General features: G+C 40.7%; 1 protein-coding gene across 5 annotated transcripts in view; it reads right to left on the bottom strand.

The window, feature by feature from the left end:
• The window catches only part of IL31RA (interleukin 31 receptor A), a 43032-nt gene extending 21332 nt beyond the window's left edge, over nucleotides 1–21700 (bottom strand). For 2 of the 5 annotated variants that reach the window (XM_080574609.1, XM_080574613.1), the window contains exons 1-7: nucleotides 21276–21700; nucleotides 12647–12731; nucleotides 10357–10653; nucleotides 8890–9010; nucleotides 5752–5936; nucleotides 3644–3795; nucleotides 113–278 (exon numbers count right to left, since the gene is read on the bottom strand). In XM_080574609.1, the coding sequence (XP_080430735.1) occupies nucleotides 113–278; nucleotides 3644–3795; nucleotides 5752–5936; nucleotides 8890–9010; nucleotides 10357–10653; nucleotides 12647–12701 (976 nt within the window). In that variant the 5' untranslated portion in view covers nucleotides 12702–12731; nucleotides 21276–21700. Of the gene's footprint in view, nucleotides 1–112; nucleotides 279–3643; nucleotides 3796–5751; nucleotides 5937–8889; nucleotides 9011–10356; nucleotides 10654–12646; nucleotides 12732–14960; nucleotides 18149–18877; nucleotides 21210–21275 lie in introns of all 5 variants that reach the window. The other 3 variants (XM_080574610.1, XM_080574612.1, XM_080574611.1) reach the window with 3 other exon arrangements.
• Nucleotides 21701–23988: the final 2288 nt, after the last annotated feature.

Genomic DNA, 23988 nt, shown 5'->3' with positions numbered 1-23988 from the left:
AACAGAATTAGAAATTCAATAGATTGAATATGGTGAAAATACAGTTTGCTATTATTAAATCCTAATTCCTCAAAGAATACCCAAAGAAAAGCACACTATTTAGTTACCCCACCTTTCTCCTCTGTGCTTGCTGTTTTCTCTCTAGACCATTCACTCCAGAATTTTGATTCAACACCAATACACCGAACGTCAACTGAATACTCTGTGGAGTCCCACAGACCCGTGAGATTAAGCGATACTACTTTCTCTTCAGAAGTCACTGCGACAGTGTCAATTTCCTGAAAGCAGATGCATGAACAAAAATGATTTGCTACAAAATTGAAAACAGACACGTGATCTGGTTTAAAAAAAAGGACGCAGTTTTCTCATTTTGCATCTCACTCCCATAAAACTCAATCACTTTTTTTTATTTACTTATTTAATTTTTCTTCATAACGCCTTCATTCTTCTTGTAAAACTTCAGAATAAGAAATTTCAGCCAAAGGTCTGGGCTGACTGACCTTGTGGTTTGAACTGCGTGCAGCTCACAAGCAACAACAGAGCAGCTGTGCTGGTACAGGAGGTCCTGGCTAACTGTAGTTCCCAGCAACAGGGAGCTGTAGTTCTCAGCAGCAGGCCTACAGCTTCCTCACGGGGGGCAGTGGAGGGGCAGGCGCCGATCTATTCCCTTTAGTGACCAGTGACAGGACCCGAGGGAATGGAGTCAAGCTGCAACAGGGGAGGTTCAGGCTGGACATCAGGAAAAGGTTCTTCTCTGAGAGGGCTGTCATGCACTAGAACAGGGATGTGGTCATGGCACCAAGCCTGTTGGAGTTTAAGAAGCGTTTGGACTGTGCCCTTAGTCACATGGTCTGAATTTTTGGGTAGACCCATGTGGAGCCAGGGGTTGGACTCGATGATCCTTATGGGTCCCTTCCAATTCAGGATATTCTGTGATTCTATGAACTGGGAAGTAACTGAGTACTGGTAAAGCCAATGATCACCACAGGTAATTTGCACCTTGCAGCAGATGCATCCCTGGGGAGGCAGTGATCACCTGAGCTTGTGAGCCAGCGGGGTATTTATTTCTTCTGTTTTTCAAGTTACAGGGTCTTCTAGCTCTTAGCCCTGTAACAATGTTGGCTGTGACCCCAAACACCATCAGCATGAGATTAAAACAAAAAGAAGAATTAGAAAACAGAAAATTCAGGGGAGGGGAGGGGAGGGGAGGGGAGGGGAGGGGAGGGGAGGGGAGGGGAGGGGAGGGGAGGGAAACAGCATGGAAAATGGAGCCTTTAAATGGTGAAGGAAGACAAAAGCATGAGGAGTAACTGATATAACGTCTTCTTGGAAAAGTAAGAACAAGGTGAGTAACTTCCTCTTGTCTTAAAAAGGTCCCACTGAAGAAAATCTAACTAATGGCAGTTGGAAACTAGACCATTGTTCCAAAACAAAAAGTGAAAGGAGACATGAAAAGGAAATATTAGATCTGATGTATCAACCCATCTGGATTGACAACACAAAGTAGAAGCAAACAATAGGCACTACAGAAAGATTTAAGTGTTCCTGTACAGAACAAGGGATAGAATCACTACAGTAACATCAGTGTTTTCTTCTCCAAATTGGAAAAAAAAATCAATAAATTCTCCAATTTCAAACTGAAACAGAAACATGCTACAATTAATTTTCAAGCTGGCTTAAATTCTGCAATGTCAGCAAAGGTAAATAAGCTTTGGAATAAGGGAGATTCCTTCTTGGGTGCCAATTTTAAACAGTAATGTCATGTAAGCGTACAATACTGCCAAAAATTTGTGAAAAAAATTATTGCCTTCTACCAGTTGAATGAAAAGTGAATCATACTATAACAAAATGTAAGCACCGCTCCCTTAAACACCAGAATAAGAAGCACGCTGCTTAATAAAACAACCTCTAACATATGAAATTTTTAGTCCAACCTGATCACAAGAAACTCACTGTCAGAAATGGGAAATTCATGGACCTACAATACTCTGGTAGATAACAAGACTCCTTAGCCAACCTATAGCAAAAAGAACTTCAAAATTATTATTAATCTCCTGAACAACTTGAAGTAGAACTGCAAATATCCCAGTCTAGCTTTTTGTTACTTGCCAAATGGCTGTGAACAATATTTAATTACAAACTTAGTGCATGCAAGTAGAAAAACTGGTGATCATTTTTTCACTCAATAATTACAGTCCACAGCAAAGTATTTTTATTTTTTTTTGGTAGGAAGGCTTAAAAGATTAAGAAAACAGCTGTCATTTGCTCCGTCTTTCTTTTCTATACTTGTTCCAACAGACAGAAAAATGGCTTCTATATCCAACTGATTGTTTGATGCTGTCTTCACCAGCCATTGCCATTGGATTGACTACAGACAAAACTATGAATTGTGCTTGCCTAAGATCTACAAAAGTAAACTCATTGAAATTTTTGGCTTTACTGATTATGGCTACTGTTGTTTTTTTTTCTCTAACACACCTAAGGGAAAAAGCAGATGCAAGTTTTGAAGAAGAAAATATATGTAGACTGTATTTGATAATGAAAAGTAGACAGGTTATTTCTCATGGAAGTGGTGACAAATAGACACAACATACAATAAGCACGTAACGTAGCAAAAAACATGAACGTTTTCAACATGTGTGAAGAATCCCACGTGAATGTAAGCATCACAAGGACAGGTGTGTCTTGGTTTTAAAGGGATGAAAGTCTTGAATAGATCTTTTAAATAAATTTTAATTTAGTTTCTAACATCCACTGTAAACCTAAGACATTCTGCCCATCAGATCATCCAGGATATTATATTCTCAGTCCAGCAACTAATGTGTCATATCTACAGAAAAATGTTTTCCATAAGAACATGGGGAGGATGCTAATTAAAAAGCATTTTAGCAACAGGAACTATAGGTCTGACAACTACGATTAGTTACCCTGGTGATTTCTTCTCCTCTCCCAGAATTAAACGTATGATATGTTAAAAATAAATTAATAAACAAGGCCAAGAAAGGCACCTCAGTTTAACGAGCTTAAAAAAAAAGTCAAAGAACCTGACCTATTCTTAAATTTGAAATAGGAAATAGTATGACTGCAAATGGATTCACTTCCATACTGAGAAGGATTGGAATAATCCATCTGAAAGAAGCCATAGTCTAAATAAAATTATGTTTTCTTATAACACTCCTTCATTTAAGTGTCAGAAAGGTAGATTCAGAAAAATAACTTCCCTCATTTTCTATCTTGCAAAACTTATACTTGAATTTACTTGAAAATTAATATATAATTAGTCCCTCTTAATCTGATTCAACTACTATAGCTGGGAGTAAATGCTGTTTTCATCATCAGGATGAAACAGTAAAATAAAATAATTTCTCCAATTGTGTTTAACAGGTCATACCTTAGCCTTTCACAGAAATATTCAGAAGTATGGTGTGTACCAAAACAGACATTGACCAAAAGGAGAGAAAATTAAGATAGATAACAAAACAATAAACCTAAGATCTTGTATATCTAATTATGCTCCACTGAAATGACAAGCTTTTATCATCATATCCAATTACTTCTTCCCTCTTTTACAAATAGCTTTTTATAACATTAAGAAATTAGGCACAAACAAGTCCACATTCAGAAGAAAATGTAAGCAGCTTACCGAAGAGTTTGAATACAAGTTTCTATATCGAACCTGGCAATTTAAATATTGTGCAGGTATAATATCCTCAGGTATTTTCCAGGTTACTGTAAGCAACTGTTTTATACCAGCAACTTTCTTTATGGAAAGTATTTCAGGAGGTTCAAATTTCTCTAGAATTAAGAAAGAAAAGTATTAACAGGTGAAAATGGTTATATACAAGTTCAGAATTGGTCTACATGCATTCCAAGAAGTTTAACTACTTTTCCAGTAATGTACATTCCAGCAGAGAATTCACATGATATTCACATATTGATTTCACATATTCACATATGATTCTATAGACTTAACTCTACATATGGGAAGTTATCTATAAGCAAGACTGCACACAACTGATTTCATGCTGACAAACTCACTCTCAAATAGATGCGCAGATTTCTTCTGTCTGTATCAGTGCTGAAGAACACTACCAGAGTCTCTTCTCAAAGACAACAGCAGGGAGAAGAAAAGAAGTGGGGCTGGAATGCTAAGGTCATGCCCTAATTACAGATGAGGGAAGAGTTCAGCTGAAAAGGATTTGAAGATGCAGTAATGTGAAGGAGACAATGGGAAAAGGATTAGCACTGAGAAAAGAGACGGCTGGTACAGAGGATATGGAAAGTGACAGGAAGCCACAGCAGGCTTGAACAGGGCTGGAGAGCTGACAGAGTGCTGCACCAAAAATACTCAATTAAAAGCGTTTTACTGGCTTCATCTGAAAGAGCACTACTAAGCCTTTTGAGCTCTTTGCACTGATTCTAGGATAACTGGCTCTTCTTTACACTTTAATATAGTTAAAACTTGCGCCTCATACAACTTCTTGTGCAGTACACACAGCTGTTTCATGGATACCTGTAAAGCACTGAGGAGCTGAATGTAACATACAGGGTCCAAGCAGAAGCATAGTATTGTTACTGTGCTTATATTATACACCGTACAGCTCAGGAAAAGCCTTCTAGCTGGGAGTCAGCCTAGCTTCACCCTAGATACCAATGTCTCACATGAGCCAGCAAATCAAATGCAACTCCACAACCTGCTACATGCATCGGGAAAAGAAAGATTTTAGAGGGATGTGCATTGTTGCAGGGAAGAGTGACGATGCTGACCTTACCCGTCTGATATCAAAATCTCAATTAACTCTACCAAAATGAACAGAAGAAAATGCAGCAAAGCACAGAGGGAGAAGAGATAGACAAAATAGTGCCATTGCTTCCAGGAATTACAGAATAGAATCATAGGCGATTTATTTATTTTTCCTAACCAGAAAGTAGAACAGCAGAATAAATGATGGGCAGATCTGCAAATAGGATATGATTCATTTACAGCCAAATACTGCGCTGACATCTAGTACCACTCAAAAATACACACAGTCCAAATACCACTTATTTGACAAAGAATTTTAGTAAAAAGCCTTTACTTGTTAATAATTTAAAAACTTTGTAATTTACAATGGCTACTGCAGACATTAGCTAAAACGTTGAGGTACCTACTCCATGCTATGACTACAACTGTATCATTTTGATCACCTCTTGGTAAGTCCAAGAAACTGCTGAAAATTGCTGCCTGTTCCAAGCAGTTCAAAGAATCTTACATATTAAATGCAAACAGTTAAAATATAATGGGAGATTTGCTTCACTAAATTGGAAGCACCCAGATTTTAACAAAATAAAAACTGGGAGGAATAAAACATTTTATGTACTTAATGATGCACTTAATTTCAGAAACTTTGTAATTTTATGGCTTAATTTTTTAGGTAGTCCTGGGTGGAGCCAGGAGTTGGACTTGATTATTCATGTGTCTCTTCCAACCTCAGATATTCTACAATTCTATGATTTTTAACTAGCAATTAAAATGAGATGGTACTTTAAAAGCAAACCGATTTAAAAACAAATGAAACCTAAACAATTGTTTCAAAACTTAAATTGAAAAAAAAATTTCATATTTTCGTTCTACAAAAACTAACTTTACATACAGAATTTGTCCCAGAGACCTTTAGGCCATGTTTTACAGAAAGGGAAAAAGAATTGTGAAGGTGCCATCAGTTCAACATAATCTGTGTTGTTATCTTTACTTAACGCTTTTTTAATTACCTATGTTTTCCATAGCTATAGGAACACACTCTGATGAAGCTTCACCCAAAACATTTTGAGCTTTCACTTGAAAACAAAAAGAATTACTAAACGGAGTATTTGGGTGACGAAATGAGCATGACTCGGTTTTGCTTCGGCAGCTGGAGAGCTCTGAGTCCGGCATAATCAGACCTTGCTTATTCTTACTAAAATTAAGAGAGAAAAATAGCAGGAGTTAGCCATTAGAAGATTTTCTCAGAATAAATCTGATTTTTAGGTTAGGAATTAATTATTATATGTTTTTGAGGCTGCAGGACTTTAATACTAAAAACCTCCCTAGGTAATGCATGTGTGCAAACAAATGCTCTTTCCTAACTGCACTGCTCCTGCATTCACTCTATAAAAACTAAACTCAATAAATAATGCATATGTATAGCCCACAAGGACTCAGCTTTAATTGTCATTAGTAAGACAAATTCCAGCAAGCAGTAATGAAAAGTAAAAATGACTTAATGGGGGATTCATAGGTTATTATTATTTTAGATTAAAATCAAAGAGCAGTGAAATAATCAAGTCACTCCACACAAGACCTCCTTTAATAATACGTATGTAGATACAGCTAGGAACACATGCCTCATGATACAGCTATGAGATAGCATGCAGACCTGCTGCTGGCCAGAGACGAGCCGTGAGGGACACTGCTTGGGCCTCTGGGAGGGAAGACCAAAGAAAGTGGAGCAGGGGGGGTCAACAAAACCAAAAACTGCTGTGCAACAGCATCTGGGAGAGAGGGATGAGAAATGTGAGAGAACCAGAGAAGCAGCCCTGCAGACCCGCAGGTCAGTGCAGCAGGAGGGCAGGAGGTACTCCAGGCAGGCAGCAGCAGTTCCCCTGCGGCCTGTGGAGAGGCCCCTGGTGGAGCAGGCTGTCCCCCTGCAGCCCACGGGTCCCACACGGAGCAGATCTCCACGCTGCAGCCCGTGGAGGAGCCCCCGGTGGAGCAGGTGGATGTGGCCTGGAGGAGGCTGCGGCCCATGGAGAGCCCCCGCAGGAGCAGGCCCCGGGCCGGAGCTGCAGCCCGTGGAGAGGAGCCCACGCAGGAGCAGGGGGCCTGGGGGGAGCTGCCGCCCGTGGGGGACCCGTGCTGGAGCAGTTTGCTCCTGGGGGATGGACCCCGTGGTACGGAGCCGTGTGGGAGCAGGTCCTGAAGAGCTGCTGCCTGTGGGCAGCCCCCGCAGGCTCAGTTCGGGCAGGACGGCATCCCGTGGGAGGGACCCCGCGTGGAGCAGGGGCACAGAGGGACCGAGAGGGAGCGGCGGGGACGAAGCGTCAGGGACTGACCGCAGCCCCCATTCCCTGTTCCCCTGCGCTGCTTGGGGGGAGAAAGTGGAAAAGGGTGGATAGGGAAGGGCATTTATGGTTTGCTTTTAGTTCCTCAATGCTTCCTCTTGTTTGTTAGTAATAGGTAGTAAGTCAGTCTCCCTGTGCTGAGTCTGTTTTGCCCATGATGATACCTGTTAAGTGATCTCCCTGTCCTTATCTCAACCCCTGATCCACTTCTCATCATATTTTTACCCCCTTTCCTTTTGAGGAGCGGGAGTGAGAGGGCACTTGTGGTGGAGTTTAGCTGCCGAGCTGGGTAAAACCACCACAGTAGTCATATAGTAAAACAAACAGGGAAATAGATCTAGATTAAAATTAATGGTTAGATTTTACTGGAAATAGATGTGCAATTCACTGTGTGGTTGAAGAAAAAATTGTGCCGGTACAGGAAGGAACTGTATCAATACTTCTTTTCAACAGCTGGCACAGTTTATGGTTTCACATGTTCAACTGTTACAAAACATAGAAACACTAGAAGCAGTAAGAAGTTCTACCTAACGAAGGTGGACTAAAATGTTGAGCCTGAAGTAGAGACAAAACTAAAGATATTTTCCTGTCCTTCCATTTGCATAAAAAAGATGTAATATGCTAATATAACTTACAATAAGAAAGTATTTCCTTTGGAGTCTACATTCCTTCCATTTCTCAAGGACATCTTATGCATTTTAGAAAACTATTCATGCAAACATATTATATTAGCCTCAAGCAGCAGTATTATGAAAAACACATTGACAAGTATATTTGATAAAATCTGTGCTGTCACCTTCAAAACTGAGATTTGCCTTGAAACAACAGTGATTTCACTATTTTCACAGTAACTCACGAAAAAGTAAGCTACTAAGCAAAATCTAAAATTTCACTAAAACTGAAAGAATCAAATAACTCCTCCTATAATGGGGTTGTGAAGATACTAAAAAGCACAAGACTGCATAACTTGTATTTGTAAATGCAAATCCCCAGATATGAGCAAACCAAAAAGGACAATTCTTGATTCTTTCACTGAGACGGTATGACTCCAAAGACTACTAGGTTAAAGCCTAATGCCATCAAACACTATTGCTGTTGCTTGTCATTATACTTGCATAGTTCTGATTTTTTTCCCTACCCTAAAACAGCCTTCAGATGAGAAGTATGGTTGTCAATCACTATATTTTAGAGTACTATACTACACAAAATGCTTCGAATTAGAAAAACACCTTGAAAACTTATTTAATCTAAAATAAATAAATAAATCCTAAAATACCCCTACGTGCAACACCTTAGTACAAACTGTTGTATATGTTATTACTAGACAGAACAACAGGGGCTTTAATGGTTTTAAGTGGGAATTGTTTAAAGTAGGGGAAGAAGGCATCCTTCCCCATTCAAAGCAAGGACTGTTAGGAAGTTTCTCGGTTACAGTCCAACTAAGTGCCTCCATTCTGACTCAGCAGTAGAATATCCTAAAAGATTATATTTGTACCTAGGCTTACCCAGTTTGACCTAATTAATAATGGTACTTCAAGGAAACAAGGGAACATCAATTCAAACAAATATTTTTGTACTGAGCATTGAGTTAAAAATGTTCATTTTGTTTATACAGAGCACTAGAACAGTATCAGGTTGTAATTTTTTTAACCATTATCAATACAAAATTAATTGTGCTTACTGAGGAATGCCGCGACACTGAACTAGATGATGCTTCCAGGTTTACTTTAAACAGAAGTGAGGATATGACGGGGAGGGAGCTAGCAGTCTTACCCCAGCATCCCAGTTCCTGATATATCCAATACTTACATTTTTCTGTAAAGAGTATAGATTGTTGTAAGATTTGTTTCTCTTCCTGAAGTCCAGTTGCAGGTAAGTTCAACATTAAAGTAATAAATGCAGGAAATATTTCCTGGTGTGTCTGGTGGAACTACAATGACCAAGGAGAAAAAATTATTCTTATAAATATGAACAACTTTAATATATAAAACTTCCTATATTAGTCAGAAGGCAAATCTTCACTATGTGGCTTCCACAGAACTCCATTTTTTTTCTTATTGCCCTCAAAACTCTTCACAAAACCAAAACCATTCCTTCCTTCCTCAGGGAGGCAGGGAGACTGGCTCCAACTAATTCTCAGAAGTACTTGACTGAATGGGCCTGGTAACTCATAGTATAGTTTACGGTAACTCATTAAACGTCTTATATCAAACCAAAATATGTTTTGTCCTGAACATCTAAGTACACTCCCTGTAAAGTGTCTGTAGCTAAGCACCAGTCCAGCCAGTAGCAGGAAAACAAAGAAACAGCAAAAATGTACAAGCGTTGTCTGAAAGATAAAGCTCCTCTTGGTTCCTTCCCAGAATACCTAGCCACATACCTTATTAAAAATGCTAAACTGAGAAGCCTGCATGGCCTCAGACTGCAGAAGACAACTTCCTGGGAAATGTATCTATGTGACACTGAAGCAACCACTAATTTCACTTATAAGCAAGATGGCACAAAGGAAACAATCCATAAAAATGTAACACCCTCAAAGATACCTGCGTTAAACACAGACTTCTTCACTCACTAGAAGAAATGGGAGTTGAAAGGAAGAGAACTGCTCCCACTGAAATAAACTGATTGAAGAAGCCATTTCTGTAAAATAATACTTTTCTGTTCTACCTAGCACATTTCTTAAAAAGATCTTCCTTTTGCTGACAAGCTTACAGCACACTTCACTTTGCAAACAGGTAATATTTTCTGCTGTTCTTTATTCTGGGGGTTTATTTCTCTGCATTTACTGCTTCCTTACTAGAATGGGATCCCCATGCAGGCATTAGTATAACATGGACTTAACCTGCTCAATAAAATAGAAAAGTAGTATTTATATTTATCCTGCAACTTTCTCCAGATGAGACTATGATTATAATTTTTCTGGAGCAGAGGATTAGAAAGGAAATCATCCCCTGAGAAAGCTTAAGTTGGCTAGGCTAGACATGAGAAATAACCGAAGAGAAGGATCTAGTAGTCTCTGAATTCAACAGAAAACGCCCACTGCTTTAGCTGGTCAAGTCAGGGTCAGAGAGGTCATGGACTAGCATCAATAAGGATTGCCAGAAATCTTCATGCTTTAGTTTAGGAAAAAAAAAAAAAAAAGAAGATACTTGAATACAGGTCTTGTAATGCCCCAAGCTAAAAAACAAGCAAACAAACAAAACTAGTTCTAAAAAAAAAGATCTGACAGTAAGTTACTCAAGAATATTAAAAATTTTGTCCCATATTTCTACTTACAGCCAGATTTAACTTCAGTGTGAACCAAAAGTTGTTCTTTGCCTAGGTAATTGATGAAACATTTCACATGTGCTTTGTTGTAAGTGAAATTATGGATGATTACACTAGATACAGTCTCATTCACAATGTTATAGTTTTCCTGAGCAATCAATTCACGATTCAATTTCCAGATTATGTGGCTTGCATTTCTTTGAGGCGTATAGTGTTTTCCAAGAACACAGAATAGTTTCAGGGTGGATCCTCTTTCAATTTCAGGAGATGAAGGAAAAATGTCAGCATCTCTGATAGAGTTTTCATCTAAAAGCAAAATCAAAGACATCACATTACGTAGACTCTTTCAAAATACCTGTGGAAAAATGCTACCTTATTTTGCCATCAACATATATGTCTACACATCATTTAATTAGATTTCCATACTTTCCCAGACAGAGTGGAGAAATTTCAACTCATATGTCCTTTAGTAGAAGTAAATGAAGAAAAGAGGCTGTTGCCATTTAAATGTTTTTAAAAAACATTCCTATATATAAAAAGTACACCTGCAATTTCATTATATCGTTACTAATGAGTATGTCAGAAAGTACATCAAACTGTTAAGTTTGAAATCTGTAAGCAGGCTGCAGTATATTTCAATGTTTCATTAGGACTCTACCCTTCACAGAATTTAAAATCTCAAACACAGTGCAGGAATTGTACGCAAAATATACATAAAAGGAAAACACAGAAGGAGGGTGAATGAGTGAACTCAAAGTTCTCAAAGAGAACTCAAAGAACGTAAGAATCACCCAAAGGAATCCTGCAAGGAGCTATTTTATATATTTTACTGATGCTACTTATTTCTTGGAGCCAAATTTCATAAATATAATAATATTTATATATTATATATATATATATTATATATATATAATAAATCTGTTATATAAAAACAAAAAAACATCTTTCAGAGATAGTTTTTTGTTTGTTTTTTTCTGGAATTAAGAAATTAAAGGGAACCAAATATTAAACTTTCTTCCTTGTTTTCTGTTAATTCTCTCCTGGTGTATTTTAACCCTTATGTGACTTGATTTCTGTCTGTTGTTTTGCTGTCTTTTTGGTTCAAAGTAAATTATTTTAATTTCAAATTAATTAAATAAAACATGATTGTTTATTTTGCATACTGCTACACAGTTTCCTGTCTATCACATGTAAGCGTTCAGCTGCCCTGCTTCATCTAGTTCAAGCTTCTACAAACATATGAATCCCCTCTTCCATGTAATCCCCAAACAATTTGAGATGCCATTATGTAATACACTACTGTTGTGTGTTAAATTGTATGTGACAAATTGCATTGAATTGTCAATTACCGTCAAACAGTCGTTATTTCAGTCTGGCCCTGTGATTTCCTTTTCTAACCTATACTATTCAACTTAATCAGTATAAAGTGCCACTGTTGTCACAAGCAGCATTGTTAATCCCCATGTCACCTATTCACTCTGGTGTTACTCCCTTCCCACATCAGAAAGCATAACTGTGTAAGAGAACTATAGGGAAACTGAAACAAACGAAAAATACGAGCTTGGCAAAAACGTATGTAGTTTTCCATGCAGATCAGTTTTGTAACCACTTCGAAACCAGCCATACAAACAAGCACTGCAATGGAAGGAGATGGAGATCCAGAGGTAGAAGGTGAGCAGGACTGCCGTGTTTCCCCCGGCTTCAGCAGTTATGCAAGCTTAAATTGACCATGGAGCTGCCAAATTTATTTTAAAAATGACATTCACATACCGTTAAGTAACTTGTAAAATTAGGGATAATATAAGAATGTTAGTAGTCATTGCATGAATTTATGAAAAAATAATATGTGACCTAAACCTGTCCCGAGGCAGCACACATTAACTGCTCTTTTAGTTCTCACGTTACATAAATATTAATTTGTTCCATTTACGGATCTCCAAAGTTAACAGTCTTGACAACCCAACAAGAACTGACCTATGCACGGTATGATTTTCTTATGCAGTCTCCTCCTATATCCTGTGCAGCAGAGAAACAGCTACCCAGGTAAGCTTTAAAATATTCTTTTTTAAAAACACAAAAGAAAACAAATCCAGGCTGCAACAATCATAATTTACATTCCACAAAGAGATCAAGAATGCTATAAATTATTTTTTCACATTATACTGTATGCTATTTAATGTGTACCGTATGGTTCTATTTTTTTTTCGTTTTAATAATGCTTGGAAATTTTACTTGGTGAAAGACACCTTTTCGAAAATTTTCTTATGGCAAGACAAGTGCTAATAATAAAGAAACACACCTGCTACAGAACTTCCGCAGAGCAAGATGAACATCCAAATCCAACAGCTGAACATTTCCTTTTCATAAACTATGGGCAGGAAACACTGTCATAAAAAATAAGAAATACATACATAAAAATAATATACTTCAAGTAAAGGTGTCCCCGTAACTTTAATACTTTGCAAACATTTGTGTAAGAGTTAATGATGACTCACTTGGATTCAAGTTTGCTTTATCTAAGTGTAGGTTCCTGCACAATGAGAGAAATTTGATGCAGTTTTCCTAAGGTAAGTGCTTGAGTTTTCCATGAAGAAGAGAGAGGTAAGCACACCTGAAATCCTTCTGGGGGTGATCCAGTCTGCCTTCCAATGGCAGTGTAAAGAATGGTTGAGAAATGCCTTTATGTCTGTTTGAAATTCAGCCTGCCTAGCTATCTTCTGTGGAGAGACATTTAGCAAGGCTAATTTTTTTTAAATGTCTACAAGAAAACTACATTCCATTCAAAAATAAAGGAAAATCATAATGGTCAGATGACTCCAAAAAAGGCTTTACCAAATTCATAGGAACATGAACCAAAGATTACCATACCTTTGTGGTAAACAGTGATGCAGTCGGTACTTTATGAGCTAGACCAGTGGTTGCAGAGAAACTAACACTTCAAAAATGATTAGTGATATCAACAAAACTGAGCAAAATAGTCAAGAGCCGTACAAGATGTGCCTAATCAAAGCTATGACAGAGCAGGAAGGGTAAGCCCAAGAGAAATCAGCTTCACACAATAATGGGTTACAGATGCTGCACTGGCATAAGTACTTTTTTCTGCTTCAAGAAGTACATCATCTTATTAGGTAGTTAAATAAAATGTTTTGTAGCAGCTCCATGAATATGGCTTTAATCTTGGAGGAAATGCTCATTCATGAGAACACCAAATCCTGTGTGTGGCATGCGAAGATAAGCATGTATAACTGTTCACAGGAAAGAGCTTATGGCATTTAACATAATAAAGCTCTATTATTCTTTTTTGTAGTCTTAACTACTAGCAACCTGCGACAAAAGCTCAACATGTATTCTATGTTGTAAAGACTTCATGAAATAAAACCAGCAGTTCAAAACATTTTTTTCCTAAGAAAGAATCAAGAAAAAAGAGAGGATACAATTGTCACCACAAAGCAACTGTCTAGACTGAACGTGAATTCACTGCTCTATGCAAGAAATGGTCATAGGTTTTCTTATCTGTGGCCTACTCAAAATATATTTCAGCTAATGCCAAGACCAAAACAAATATCTTGATTCTCCCCAAAAGGGGCATGCAAACATTAGTAAATTAAACATTTTTAATTGTTTAGTTGTAATTTTTAATTGTTTAACTTACTTAAACAAGTAAACAAAACAATTAGTAAAGTATTACAGAATACCATCCCTTCCAATTTAGGAAAGGAACGATTTACGAGAAGTTTTTAATAAAATTAACAGTCCATTTCAATAGAAGATGGTGCAAAAAAAGCAACCGTAAGTTGACATGGACACTTGACTTTATCTGGGAGCACCAACTGACTCTTCTTCTGGAAGTTACTGGACCATGTCCAGACGTTTTGTGATAAAAATGAAAAGACAGTATGAGCAAAAGGACCAACTTGGTAAAAACATAAAACAATTCAAAGGGTTCAAAAACTCTTGCAAGGAGATGCCGAACAATCTGACATATTTAAAAAATGGGGAAAAAAGAAAAAGCTTCATAAGTCTGTCACACACTTCCCACTCTAAAAACCTATTTTATTTCCTTAAAATTTCACAAAAACCTAACAGTTTCTGCTGAAATCTTACATGCTGGTTCTCTGTTTTTGAAGAGACAAGATAGAAGAGGCAGCCTTCCAGCCAGAATAATTCAGCTATTTCCAATAATAGGGAAAACACTTTTTGACCAGTCTTTTGACTTGCTCCAGCAATCCCATACTTTTTTAGTTAGGAATCAGAACGCAAAAGCATAGGAAAGTCAAAACCATTTCTGAGTTACGCTTGTTCCAAAAACATCCCATACCACCAAATACTCCACTACAGTGGAGGGCAGCACTAAGAAGCCCTGGCATAGCAAATCTAGCCACAAGCCTAGTAACAAGCTTTCAAAAAACTCTGGTTCCATGTGTCTACCCAAAAGCTTAAACAAAGATCAAATATCCCATCCATTCTCAGTGACCTCCTTGTCCTCTACCCTCAACAGTTTTTCTCTTCTTTCCTAGTGGTTTCTACACAGTCATTTCCACTTAGTAAAAGAGAAAAATATATATATATGTATATACACATACGTTTTTGCTAAGGTAGCAAATGTGACTTACTATATGACCTGAAGAGCATCTGATTTGCTTAAATAGAGAACTGCATGGGGCCTAGGGAGAGAGATCTCCAAGGCATTTCTTCCATTTTCTTCTTCTGTTAATTTGGTTCAGTCCTGATGCTACCCTTCCACCTTCTCGAGTACCGCTGGCAGCCAGTTATTCGACGTGCAAGTCGCTAACTACTGCACGCCAGAAACCAGAAGGTGACTCAGCAGGTTACATCTCTTCCCATCTTACGTGGCAACCATACATGACTAAATAGGTCTTTAGATGTTTACTTGTTTAAGAAATTGCACACGTAAAAGTGTACTAAGAAGGGTCTGGTGATGGAAAAGTCACACCATAAATTCAGAAGTGCTGAAAGCACGTGACACAAAACTGGGAGGAGGGGCTGATAGAGCGGAGTCGTGCACCATCCAGAGAGACCCTGACAGGCGGTCAGGTAGGCTGACAAAAATCTCGTGAAGTTCAACAAGGAGGAGCGCTGAGTCCTGCACCTGGGGAGTAGCAACCCCAGGCACCCACGTGGGCTGGGGGCCTCCCAGCTGGGAAGCAGCTCTGTAGGAAGGGACCCGGGGGTCCCGGTGGACACCAAGCTGAACGTAAGCCAGCAAGGTGCCACAAAGAAGGCTGACGGTAACTTGGCTCACACTAGGCAAAGTATTGCCAGCAGGTCAAGGGAGGTGATCCCTCCACTATGTTCAGCACTGGGCAGCCACCCCAGAGGAGTACTGTGTCCAGTTCTGGGCTCCCCAGTGCAAGGGAAACACAGAAATACTGGAAGGGGTGTAACAAAAGGCCATGAAGATGATGAAGGGACTGAGCATCTCTTTTACAGCTGGGACTGCTTCGCTTGGAGAAGAGGAGGCTCAGAGGGATCTCATCAATATACATAAACGCTTGAAGGGAGGGTGCAAAGAGAACGGGTCCAGGCTCTTTTCAGTGGTGCCCAGTGCCAGGACAAGAGGCAAGGGGCACAAACTTCAATGCAAGAGGTTCCTTCCAAACATCAGGCAGCACCTCCTCCCACGCTGTGCGGGTGAGGGAGCCCTGGCACAGGCTGCCCAGACAGGCTGTGGGGTCTCCTCCTTGGAGATCTCCAAAAGCCACTTGGACTTGGCCCTGAGAGAGCCTGCTCTGGGTGTCTCTGCTTGGACAGGGGTTGGGACAGATGGGCCCAGAGATCCCTGCCATCCTCAGCCATTCTGTAGGTCTGTGAAAGACACCTAGAGAAGCTAAAATCAGATGAGTAAAACTGCATGAGCAGAACCATTTTCTTCAACAAGAGCTATTTAAAAACTCGATTAATCAAAACATGATTTCTTGCAGGAAGGGGAAATCATAATGAAGATATTTTTTAAAAAGGTAATATTATTGATGAAAAAAGGCTGCCTCAACACCAAAACAACTGTTCTTCCATTTTTCATTTTGAAATTTAAGTTATTTGGAATTATTATGGTTTAAAAATATAAATAAGTCAGAAGAAAAAATGACCCTAACCAACTTCTCATTACATTTTCTATGTAAAGCTGTTTCTCGATCAACTTTCATAGAATCATAGAATATCCCGAGTTGGAAGGGACCCATAAAGATCATCAAGTCCAACTCCTGGCACCGCACAGGTCTGCCCAAAAGTTTAGACCATGTGACTAAGTGCACAGTCCAAACGCTTCTTAAATTCAGACAGGCTTGGTGCAGTGACTACTTCCCCGGGGAGCCTGTTCCAGTGTGCGACCACCCCCTCGGTGAAGAACCTCTTCCTGATGTGCAGCCTAAACCTCCCCTGCCTCAGCTTGACACCGTTCCTGCGGGTCCTGTCACTGGTGATAACGGAGAATAGGTCACCTGCCTCTCCACTGCCTCTCGCGAGGAAGTTGTAGACTGCGATGAGGTCCCCCCTCAGCCTCCTCTTCTCCAGGCTGAACAGGCCCAGTGACCTCAGCCGCTCCTCATATGTCTTCCCCTCTAGGCCCTTCACCATCTTTCCTCCTCCTCTTTCCCATTTTTCAGGATGGGAAAGTTTCTTCCACTTAAACCTAATTCTGAGATCATTTTTAACTACACAAACACATACTTCTGTATGCAATGTAGCTGCTGCACCATGCATAAAGAACATGGTACATTTACAAGTGGAACCAGCAGTATTTCTTTAGCCTGCATAAAACGTAAGCCCAGTAATCTTCAAGATTTTCTAACGTTTTTGTTGGAACCTAACAGGGTGTCCTTTCCCACTAGGTATAAATACAGCACTCTTAGCAACTGACAACAAAAACTGAATAGTGAGTGTAGTCTTTTATTCAGTCTTTAGCAGCAATCGCAGGAGCTCTACCATGCAAAGAGACAGAATTTGCTCTATCAGCCAATGCTGATTGCCCCGAGCCCTAGCGTGAGCTACCCCAGTGAATTCATTTGGAATTAATACAGAAAAAAGAAACAGATTCATTTGGAAAAGGTGTAAGCATCAGTGTCCTGAACTCTACTATTCAAATCTACTAGTGTTTACACAAATCCTGGAGGGAAGGAGGGCATTTTGAGGCAAATAAACCCAATGTGAACTTCTGCATTGTTCCCAGAAAACAGGCTGCAGAAGCATCAGCTTCCACGACCAGTTCCAAGGGTGAGTACCAGTGGGTATCAGAAGAGGAAAAGCATAGATTTCTCTACACAGGTCAGAGGAGAGAATGACACACAAGCATACTGGAGGAAGCAGCAGCAGTGAGGGACAGTCAATTTCCTCTCTGAATTCTCTAATCCCTACAAATCATACCATGGCAAGCCCGTTCATGGGGAAAATGTCAAACACTGTAGTAAATGATCCTGAGCACACTGGTTTTGTAACCTGCAGTACTCAACTGAGCTAAAAATAGTTAGCTGAAACTTAGTCCAGGAACAATAAAACTTACAACTTTGACATTTAAATAAAAATTCACTTGAACAGTAATTAAGCACATTTTCTGATGAAAAACAAACCTATTTAATTTGAAATGATGGCAACTTGCCTTAAAACCCAAAACTATCATCACCATTAAAATTACTACTTATTACTAAAATAAACACAGATTATTATTCAAACAACACAGATTTATTGAGAAAATAGAAACCAGTAAGTTTCCAGAGACATCTGAAGAAGCAACATGGAGAAGAGCCTCTTGAAGCTCAGCGCCAACTTCTGACCACAAAAACTTGTTCTACATATGTCATAGTGGAAAAAAAAAGAACAGAAACAAAGGCTGTAATCATTAAGTTCAATGACTTGTTAATTTACAAACTGCAAGTTAACTAGAAACTGAAAAAGCAGGAAAGACGTTTTCCTCTTTCAGCCTCTAAATAATGATAATAAAGAACAAAAAGGCACAACAGGAGAAGATACTTTTGTTCTAAAATCCTGAAGGACATAGTGACAAGGAAAGGTCAGTTCAGCTAAAAACTACTGATAACATTTATTTTGTTTACTATACATTGAAGTTACAGATGCAAAACTTGTTTGATAAACCCTTTCCTTTTGTATGGAACATTACTTAGCAGAGTATTAAATATTAACACATTCTGATATACAATGCTATACGTTATCTTTAAATTCCAAAATTCGCCTAAATACAGCTTGACACTAATAAAAAAAAAGTATGTGTCTAGTAAGTAGAACACAATTCACTGTTCTCTAAACAAATACAAATATAACAGATAGGCCTTTAAATATATCTTTAGGTACAGATGCCGAGCTAAATAAAACAGATGCAGAACAAATATCTGTTTGTCAATATATTAATATATAAAACCTCATAATAAAGACTTTAATATTAGGGGAAAAGCTTAAAGCTACAAACACAAAACAAGATTTAATTCCTGTATTTTACATATAAGGGCACTTTTTTTTTTCATTTTAAGTACATAATCATATCTGATTTGATAATGCTTACTAAAAGAAAGGCCGAGACATCAATACTACCAGTACTGAATGTTGGCCATTACTAGAGACAACTGCAGATCTGGTAGCTGCACAGTCATTCCTTGTTTTTGTTTTACCTGTGAGAAAGAAGAAACAGTCGAGCAAGGGCTTAAATAGGATTCATACCCAGGTCTGACCCTGGACTTTTCTTCTTAGCATGAGTTTTTTGGGATCCACAAATGTTAAGAGTATACTTTGAAACATGATTTTGTGTCACACCTTGGTAAGACATTATTAGGTAGGGTGGTTACCTCTGTGCCCCTTCCTTGAGAAAAGAAGGATGACCCAAAGAAAAACAGAGAACAAGACAGACTGAGATGCCTGTGCCATAGTAAGCAACCAGACGAGAAATCTGGATGGTCCCTGCAGAAGGATCCATGCACTGTGCTTTAAAGGAAGGTATAACTCTCCTTAAGAGAGGATTGTGTTTTTTTTCCCACTTATTCCAGAACCAAAACCCTTCCTTACCTCCCTAATCTGGCAATTGTTTTAACCTCAAGTTCATAAGGAATATGTGCCTGTCAGAAAATGAGGGAAGATTTCCTGTACTTCTTCAGAGCACTTGTACCCCTGTCCAGCTTCACCTTATAAACTAAGATCAGTTCCAGATGCTCCAGAGTTTTGCAAAAAAGACAAAATTTTCCTGGAACGTGCAGAGGATCAGCTACAGCCGCAAGTTGCAGATCCTACCACAGTGCTGCCGGTGTTAAAAGAATAGGGGTAACAATGCAGGTAATCCTGGTCTCCCAGACACAAGAATCAGAGGAAACAAAATGAACGCAAAATATCACTATCAGTCAGAAAAGATGACTGTGACCATGCGTGTTTACATGCCCACATACAACAGCCATTCTGAAAAAGAGACTTAATCATATATTCTGGAACACATTAAAAAGCCATCTTACAGACACAGCTGGTAATGAGTTTTGCACTTACACAACTATTGTAATACTTATTCTTGGTTTTAGTTGTTAATTGGTAATACTGGCAATTACTGTGCATTATTTTGTCTCATATCTTTCTCAGCGATTAAGGTTACTCTGCCTGGCCTGAATATCCTCGTGCAAACATGCAAACACCTAGATGTACTCATCTCAAGTTTATGCAAATGAAAGTATTATACTTTAAGTCCTCTTCAACAGGTTTGTTTTCCATTTCCTTTGATTATTTTTCTATACCCTCTTTTGGAGGTTCGCCATTGCTTCATACCCTTCCTAATGTGTGGACACAATATCCAAATAGTTAGCGCTGGATTTACAGGAGTGGGCTACAGCTTCATTGCATTAATGCAGTTAACGTGTAACATTACAGGGAAGCCTCTACACAGCCCACCTTCACCAATTCCTTCATTTTTCACTGCGAGATGCCAGACAGGTGCCTTCCTCACCTAGGTTGTTAAAGGAACTTAAGATCACTACCAGGACTCCTACCTGCTAATTCCTGCTACTGTACTTCTAAGCACAGCATTAGCCCTTTTTCCCCAACAGAGGAGGCAGTCTATCCAAGACAGTTTTTTGTCCTGTTGAGCATGGTCTGTATTCTTTGATTCCAAATGTATTTATCTCATTATAAGCCTGCATGAGACAACTGAATGGTGACCATTTCACCCTGTTAATACTGATCATCTCGTAGAGGACGCATGTCAAGTCTTCCATTTACTGCCCATAGCGTAAACTCATACTAGCAATATTTTTATATCTCAGTCAAAACTGCTGGCTGAAACAGAACTGTGGTGTGAAACTAATTGCAATGGGACCTACTTAAAAAAACAGATTTTGAGATCTGCCAGCATGACATTTTTTAATTAAAAATGTTCCCTGCAAGTCCCAAATCATGCAAATAAATAAATAAATACCAGATCCACATCATCACTGTACATAAATCAACACTGTAACGTTCAGTACATCATGATACAAACCTCCTCTTTCCCCCCTCCCCCTTTTGAAGTCTGTTGTTACTGGTTAGGCTCTGACAGAGGGACCTAAACTGACCACTCCATTCTTTCGCCTGACACACGAAGCTTTCTTCAAGCACAAAACCATCCTTTTGCCCAGTGTCTCAGTTCTCAGGGATCAAAAGGTTGGTTTCAACTGTTTTAGACACCCATCCTCAAAAGACAGTGCTCACACAGCCCGGTAAAGACGCGAAGCCCCATGCAGCCGCCCCAGCTTAAGCACAAGCGCGTGCCGGCGATACCTGTGGCAGATGCGTAACGCACAACTATCACTTCACCTCCCACGAGGCAGAAACTGTGCACGTACAGAAGAGGCATGGGGCCGCAGCATTTAATCCGATACGCCTCTCTAGAGAACAACCGAGCGCAAACACACAGTTTAAGCAGCCAGCAGCCGGCAAAGAGCTTACGCTACCTTTGACAACTCGCAGAAACAAAACCACCGCCAAGCACGCGAACTCTTCCCAAAAGACACCAGCGCGAGCTGCCAAGCCGGGAAATTTCAATCCTTGCCGGCGCGTGGGCTCCGAAGAAACCAGGATCGCGTCGAAGCCCTCGTCGTGAGCGGTTCCACCGCGGCCGCAGTCAGTGCCGGGGCTGCCCCGGCCCGAGCCGCCCCGCGATGAAGAGGGCACGGCCGCAGGGATGCGGCAGAATAGGAAGTCGTCGGGCGCAGCGCGAGCAACGCTGTTTTTTCCTGTAAAAAAAAAAAAAGAAAAGAAAAGAAAAAAGCCGCGTCCCGGCGCCGGCCGCGGGGCTGCCGGGGAGCGGCGTCGAGCCCCGGCCGGTGCGAGGAGCCCGCCCGGTACCCGGCGCCCGCCCGCCCCGGCACGCCCCGAGCGCGGAGGCCCGGCCCCGCCGCCCGCCCCGTGCCCCCGCTCCGGCCCCGGGGCCGCCTCTCCGCCGCCCGGCCCGGCCCAGCCCGGCCGCCCCACCTGCGGGACGGGCAGGGCTGGGACGGGGGGAGCCGTGCCGGGGGGGCCGCGTCCCGGCCCGTCACGGTCCGCCCGGGGAGCGCGGCCCGCCGCCCGCCGGCCATCTTCTGGGCCAGGCCGCGGCCTGAGCAGGGCGGGCGTAGCGGGGTGCGGGTCAGTCAGAAGGGGCATGGCTGCGGCCCCCGGGCCCCAAGAGCGGCTTGGGAGAGGGGCCTCGCCCGCTGGGGGCACGCAGAGTCTCATCTGGTGTTGTTCTACGAGTCCTGAATACCGGCACCCATCTCCCACTGCTTCCCGAGGGGTTTGGGTCCATCCCCTCCATAACGACGTGTACCACAGCGTTTTGGTACAGCCGAGGTGACTCAACAGTGCCTTTAAGTGGCACAGACCTCTGCAATGGAACAAGTGGATTAGGTTAATAGCCATCACTGATGAACGCTCAGAGCAACACGCTTCATTCATTATTCAGGTCATCAGCACCATCAGGAACAGCTGAAGTTATGATCCCTTTTAAAGCTAGCGCATGTGTTCCAACTAATGACAGCCATCAGCAACAAAGAACAGAATAAAAGGAAGAAGTATCAGGAGGAATATTGCAATTAAGAGGGATACTGTGAAGTCAGCAAACAGAAATCCAAAGTCCCCAGCAATATGCCTCTTAAGCACCAACAAGACCTTTCTAAGCAGACAATCTCTGAGAACAGATAACGCACTTCAGTGTCTTAATACAGATATCATCCAGGTGTCTTGTCCCTGATCCAGCAAGAAATCCACACTGGTTCAGTGTGTTTATGCTACGCTATCATCACAGGGAAGAATAACCAACAACAAGCTGTAGTAAATGTGAAAAACCTCTGGTAAAACCAGTGAGATTAGAGCTGTCACCCCTAATCAATTATCTCACCACTCACTCAGGCCCATCACCTCTTCCACTGGGGAGATGGGTGCTGGTGGGGAAGGTCGTGCTGCCTCTCTGCTCCACAACTGCCCACTGTTACCAGCCAAGGTCCCCAGGCTCCTCCAGCGTGTCTCCATTGCATCTCTCCCACCTCCAGAATCTGTCTTCACTGACAGTGCTCACCTTCTTTGCATTCCTCAAGCTCTGTTTTTCCCAATCCAATCGCCTACATGCGTACGTGCAAAGTGTGAACAGCCTACTGATCGGCTCATACCTGTTTACTTACGGGAGGATTCAAGAAATGCCCTTTTTGTTTAGTTTGAGTGTTTCGAGAAGACACAACCAGCCCAAACAGCTGTCGTGACTAAGCAGCAGGCCCGTGCTCAAGAGTTCCAAAGAGCAGTTTCAGACATTTACCCTACACATGCACCCACAATTTGCTACCTGACCGCACTCACAATTTGAACTGCTTTCTGCCTACAACTACGCAATCCCACTGCTCCCTGCTGATCCTAGTTTGTAAATGAGCAGGCTGGCTGACAGACCAGAATGCCCCAAGCACAAACCCTACCCCTCAGGCCAAGCTGGCGCTGCGCTTGTACACTTTGCATTTGGAGCCATCAATTCAGACACCCGCTCATTGACTGGTTTCTCCTGCCTGTACTTGTCCAGCTCCTGCCTGCTTGCCTCTTTCCCACAGAGCAGCCCTTTACACCCACCACCTCAGCATCCACTCCAACTTTCAGAGCACTCTTGAGTCCTCATCTCTTTAGCTAACCCCCCTCCCTTCCCCAACTAATTCAGCCAGGTAGCCTGCTGATCCCCTTTTTATTTTTCAAACAATGTTGCAACCTCCCCATGATCTATGCTGTCAGTATAAGGCTGCATTGCACTGATGTTTCTCAATTCTCTCTGCTATTTAGAGGTATTACATTATGTTAGTATGTGTAGCAGTAGTTTGAAAACTTCCATTTATTATTAGATAATTTCCATTTATTTTATTATTAGACAACAAAAAACAGAAATGTGATTAAACAAACGGACCCAAACTGTAAACTAAGCCTTCCTTGATACACTAGACTTTCTTCTTAAACATTGAAGAAATGGTCAGGACTTTGTTGTTGTTGGCAGCTGTATCCTGGACTTGATCTATTGCTACGTGTAACAACAGATTAATACAGTACATTGTTTTAATAAACTTGATGAAAGATGTCTCAAACTTTCAAAGTGATGAAAACTATTTTTGTTAGGTCTGATATAACTTAAGCACTTGCTTAACTTTTTAAAATCTCGAG

Source organism: Anser brachyrhynchus (assembly GCF_964034855.1).
Source record: "Anser brachyrhynchus genome assembly, chromosome: Z".
Lineage (NCBI taxonomy): Eukaryota > Metazoa > Chordata > Aves > Anseriformes > Anatidae > Anser > Anser brachyrhynchus.
Note: the sequence above shows the minus strand (reverse complement) of the source record. Positions and strands in the feature narration are given on the sequence as shown.